Source organism: Silurus aristotelis (genome assembly GCF_946808225.1).
Source record: "Silurus aristotelis genome assembly, chromosome: 10".
NCBI classification, from domain to species: Eukaryota; Metazoa; Chordata; class Actinopteri; order Siluriformes; family Siluridae; genus Silurus; species Silurus aristotelis.
Genome location: NC_139583.1, coordinates 30,389,905 through 30,394,904, shown reverse-complemented (window position 1 = coordinate 30,394,904; position 5,000 = coordinate 30,389,905). Strand labels below are relative to the sequence as shown.

The 5,000-nt window shown below is 40.3% G+C and overlaps 1 protein-coding gene across 1 annotated transcript in view; it reads right to left on the bottom strand.

Moving 5' to 3' along the window:
• ano2a (anoctamin 2a) overlaps nucleotides 1–5,000 on the bottom strand; it is a 21,088-nt gene that overhangs the window by 1,714 nt on the left and 14,374 nt on the right. The window contains exons 16-26 of the mRNA XM_083553326.1: nucleotides 4,983–5,000; nucleotides 4,625–4,826; nucleotides 4,398–4,509; nucleotides 4,196–4,253; nucleotides 3,964–4,064; nucleotides 2,880–3,034; nucleotides 2,583–2,735; nucleotides 2,242–2,294; nucleotides 1,367–1,548; nucleotides 1,177–1,282; nucleotides 1–622 (exon numbers count right to left, since the gene is read on the bottom strand). The exon at nucleotides 1–622 is cut by the window's left edge and continues 1,714 nt beyond it; the exon at nucleotides 4,983–5,000 is cut by the window's right edge and continues 57 nt beyond it. Of these exons, the coding sequence (XP_083409452.1) occupies nucleotides 1–622; nucleotides 1,177–1,282; nucleotides 1,367–1,548; nucleotides 2,242–2,294; nucleotides 2,583–2,735; nucleotides 2,880–3,034; nucleotides 3,964–4,064; nucleotides 4,196–4,253; nucleotides 4,398–4,509; nucleotides 4,625–4,826; nucleotides 4,983–5,000 (1,762 nt within the window). The remainder of the gene's footprint in view (nucleotides 623–1,176; nucleotides 1,283–1,366; nucleotides 1,549–2,241; nucleotides 2,295–2,582; nucleotides 2,736–2,879; nucleotides 3,035–3,963; nucleotides 4,065–4,195; nucleotides 4,254–4,397; nucleotides 4,510–4,624; nucleotides 4,827–4,982) is intronic.

Sequence of the window (5,000 nt, the reverse complement as noted above, 5' to 3'; positions counted from 1 at the left end):
GTACAATGGGACTTCTTTGTAAGTTCTCACTGGTTTTTTGAGAAAAGCTCTGGTTGAAATGCACAAAGCTAGTGGATTGGCTTGGTTTTCTTGAGCCACCTCCAGGTCCATCTCCTCTTTGTCTGGGTGGAAGGGTTTGGCAGCGGCTCCTGGACCTGGAGGCTAGATTTTGAAGTGCAGGTCCTTTCGGATTAAAGTCTTGGTAGTGTGATTTGAATAGGTTTTCTTGACCCTGAAGAACAGACTGATTTAAGTGAGGATCTGATGTAGTAAGAGACTGATGATCCTTTTCAGGAATAATTGGTTCCACAGTGGTAGATTTAGGTTCCTCTCCTGCTAGGTTCTCCTTGTCTGTCAACTGTAACTCATTCTCAGTTGTCTGGCTCTGCTGAATGATTCTACAGTCTGGCTCGATATCTACTATGGTCTCCTCCACTGAGGTGTTGACTGTTATGTTGATATTGGCCTGATGCTGGAATGGATGCCGTCGCTGTTTCTCCACCTCCTCGCTAAGAAGAAGATCTAGCAACAAGGCCTTTTCCCGCTTTAGGCAGTCCTTCAAAGAGTGGGGAACATCCGGAATCAACCATGCCACCAGCATACTGAGGAACATCGCCAGGTTCTGAAACACACACAAAAATGTGCAAAATGAACATCTCATCTTGTTGGAGCCAAATTTAGCTGAACAGTAAATACCATATTTATCCGTATATAAGACGACCCTCAATTTTTAGTCTAATGATTTAAAAAAGAAAGTTTCATCTTATACACGGAACAATACAGTAGTCATGGTGTATTTTATGCACTGTTGTTGTCTGTTACAGGAATTGTACCTGCAAATAAAACACCTTAAACTTTTCATTTCCCCAAACTGACTACAAATGTTCTGTTGAATGCACACACTATTAAATTCAATACTGTTTTTGGGAAACCCTTCAAAATTCTGTACAGAACCCTACTAAACAGTTCGGTTTCATACAGGGTTCCATATTAGTACTCTAAAAACTCTTAGCTATCAAAGAACATCAGAGGAACCTCGAAGAACCTTTTTTTCTGTGAATAATCATATCATTAAGGTAAGGTATATTTTTATAAAATATATTTTGTAAGTTTTTTATAAGGTATTTCAGAAATGATCTGTTTTGTTACACTTCTGCTCAGATCAGATCTACTGACCTGGAAAAAGATGACGAAAGCAAGTCGGGCAGCGAGAACAGACCAGTACTGCTTCGAGAGCTGATACGATTCAGGAGACCAGGGGGGATCTCGATAATCTTTATACCTGAAAAAGAAAAAGAAAAAGAAAAAGATGTAAATGTTACTGCTGTGATGAAGTTTTCCTGGGATTTTGGGTCGACGTGTGCACCTGCAGATTTGAAGTTCCCGGTCGAGGCGTGTGCTGTTGGGGGCGGTGCCTGGTCTGAAGTTGCTGGTGTTGAAGTAAGCCAGTGTGTGGTCTATAAAACCATGCATGGTTCCTGTTTCACTGTACAGATACTGATACACCATCCGGGGAATGAACTCAGACGTGAAGGAAATAACGAACGCCTGAGAAAGAGATTTAAAATAAGAGACAATATACATGACACTGACAAACGTGTTCACCTCAAATATCACCTCCATAAGAGCTTGTTAAATATTTAAACTTAGATTCAGCCCCATTTCCAATCGTCTGGGAAGGCTTAATTGTAGATTTTGGGATGTGTCTGCATGGATAATGATCATTTGGCTACAAGACTAATAGTGAGATCATGCACTGGTGGTGGTGAGGAGGTCTGTGGAGATGTCAGTGCCAGATCCTCCCATAGGTGTTTAGTTAGGTTGAGTAGTTTCTTCCACTCATACCTTCATACAACATGTTCCAATGGCGATAACATTTATTTTTTACATTTAAGGAAATTGTTTAAAGAAGAATTATATGGGAGTTTGATAATCAAGAGTCCACATACTTTTGGCCATACTGTGTAAAAAACCTGTGCTAATTTAGTATTTGTTTTAGAACATTTCTGTCAATAATTCTATCTGTGTAATAAAAATGCACCAGATATTTTATCATTCTTAACAAATAAAGTAGATCATCTCTAACGCTTAGAGCCAATGAGAATATAATAATAATCATAATAATAATAATAATAATTATAATTATAATAATTATAAAAATATTTTAACTCAGTGAAGTACTATCTGAACATGAACACACTTTGTATAAAAAGAAACAGAAAGTCTGTGTTTGTTACACACATTTGTGATAACAGCAAACTTGCTGATGCCACTGAGGATGTTGTACCATATTCCTGAAGAAAAACAGACAGAGATGAGTTCACACTCAAACACAGCAGGAATTTGCTCAAAAACAGGAAAATGTAATGATCAAAGCTGCACAAATGAGATGTAGAAATGAGACACAAAGGAGAATTCAGAAGGTTTCAAACAAGTAGGAAAGTAACAATTGCTGCTAATTAACTGCCATGGCAACCAGAAACAACAATGGGAAACATGCAGCATGCAGTGCAGAGAGAATAAAATAAAAGTGGACTGACGCTGGATGAGAGTATTGCTACATGGACCAAATGAATTCCTACCGATCTCCTTCGCTCTGACTGCATCAGGCCGCCGGATTTCTGTCACAAACTTTGCAGCATCGAGTCGAATCTCAATGACGTTGTTGAGCAGAGCGAAGACGGGAGCGAGCGGGAACGAGGCCACGAAGAGCGTCACAAAGCCGTACTGGATAACTGCAGCACAAACAGAAATAACGTCAATTACCAATAGCAGAAATATACAGTCTCTGTCCAGACACCAGTCCCTGTGTGTATCACATCCCAGACCTTTCATTACAAATCTGATCTCCTACATGGAGGCTGTTATCAAACACTCACTCATTTCCATGTACTCCGGACTCAGACCCTCATACGGCTCCAGCTGGTAATCTAAATCCCAGCGATGTCGAGGCCGATTCGGATCTTTGTCTTTCTTCTTCTTTTCTCCTCCTTCTTTCTCCTCTTTATATTTACGATACATCTTCTTCAGCTTTCTGTAGTGGCGCAGAGAATAATTATATAAGTGCCATCATCAATATATCAATTATCGTGCTGTGATTTAATACACATTTGTGTGCATCCAAAAATGTGTGTTTACTCATGAATACACAATGTCATAATACAACTCCAACTCCAAAAAGAGTTGTGACAGTGTATAAAATGTACATAAAAACAGAATGCAATGATTTGCAATTCTAATAAATCCATATTCTATTTACAATAAACAAAATCAAATCAAATGTTTAAGCTGAAACAATGCTAACTGCATACTGCAGCATAGTGGAAGAGTGCAGGTGCTGAATCGACCTGCCTGCACCACAAAGGAAACCCAGAACTGTTGAGCAGTTAGACTCCTGTTTCAGTCACATATGAGACAACATTTCTCTCCCAAAACTTCAGCAGTTGGTCTCCTCAGCTCCCAGATGTATATGGACAGTTGATGTGATGCTGCACTGTGGGAAACACGGTCCTGTAACTACTTTTTGAGACGTGTTGAAGCCATAAAATTCGAAATGACCTGATTTTTACCTTAAAATGTTACATTTCCGCAGTTTCAACATTTGATTTGTTTTCTATGTGCTACTGTAAATAAAATACGGGTTTATGAGATTTGAAAATCATTGCATTCTGTTTGATTTGTATTTTACACAGTGTCCCAATTTTTTTTTAATTGGGGTTATAATATAAAATAATATAAAGAGCTGAAGATGTTGAGATGTTCAGTTATTTAATCCAACTTTATTATATATGATTATAGTACATACATTAAAACATTTCTTCCCTTCTCTCATTTAGTGATCTGTTAACTACACACACACACACATAATTAGAGTGTACGAGGAAATTACGTGTGTGTGTGTGTGTGTGTGTGTGTGTGTGTGTGTGTGTGTGTGTGTGTGTGTGTGTGTGTTAAAAAACTCACGGGATGGCGATCTCAAACACATTGTTCTGGATGAGCTGCTTCCCTAACATGATCATACCGAGCTGAATACACACTTCAATCAGGCAACCTGCAGGAGCACACTGAAACACACACACACACACACACACACACACACACACACACACACACACACACACACACAGACGTCCGTGTTCAAGCCCATGCACAGCACAGCACAGGTGGAGTGAACCGTAAAACTTTGGGTTCTTACCTCCTCCATACGGAAATCTTTAAAGACGTACACATAATCACCAGGACGTCCTGCAAACCTGAAATTTCCCAGAAGAGCTTCATCTCTAAGTGAAAGCAGGTGTGTGCACTACAGATGTGTGTGTGTGTGTGTGTGTGTGTGTGTGTGTGTGTGTGTGTGTGTGTGTGTGTGTGTGTGAATGAGGGATAAGAATCTGACTTACCTGCCTTTAAAAAATGCTACATAGAAGACAGGTGCAAAAGCGTTCATGCTCTTGAGGAGAAACGTTTTCAGGATCAGATGTTCCTCAAACGCCGCTTCCGTCTTCGGAATTTCTACAGACACACAAACAGGGCTACACTTTCATCACATCACATCATGTTATTTCTTTATCCCTCATTTTCATCTTCCCAAACACAACTTTATAAATCAGTGCACACACTGACGGACCCAGCTCTGTGATCCAGGCTGCCACAGCCCCGTAGATCTCATCCAGCACCAGGACCACCAGCAGGTTGATGATGACAGCTGTGGTCGTCACGGTAACACGCACATTTGCCTTGGCCTCGTGGTCAGGGTTCATGGACATCACTGCAAAAACGATGATGCGGTACAGGATGACACCGGATACTGCCGAGAGAGTGACTCCCACCTACACACACACACACACACACACACACACACACACACACACACACACACACAACCACACACACACACACAGGGAAGAGGGGTCAGGAGGATGAGAGTGTATGTATAGCTGGTGATTACATTCATTTACATTAATAACATTAACACTTTCACTGACCATTAAAAGAATGGAGGA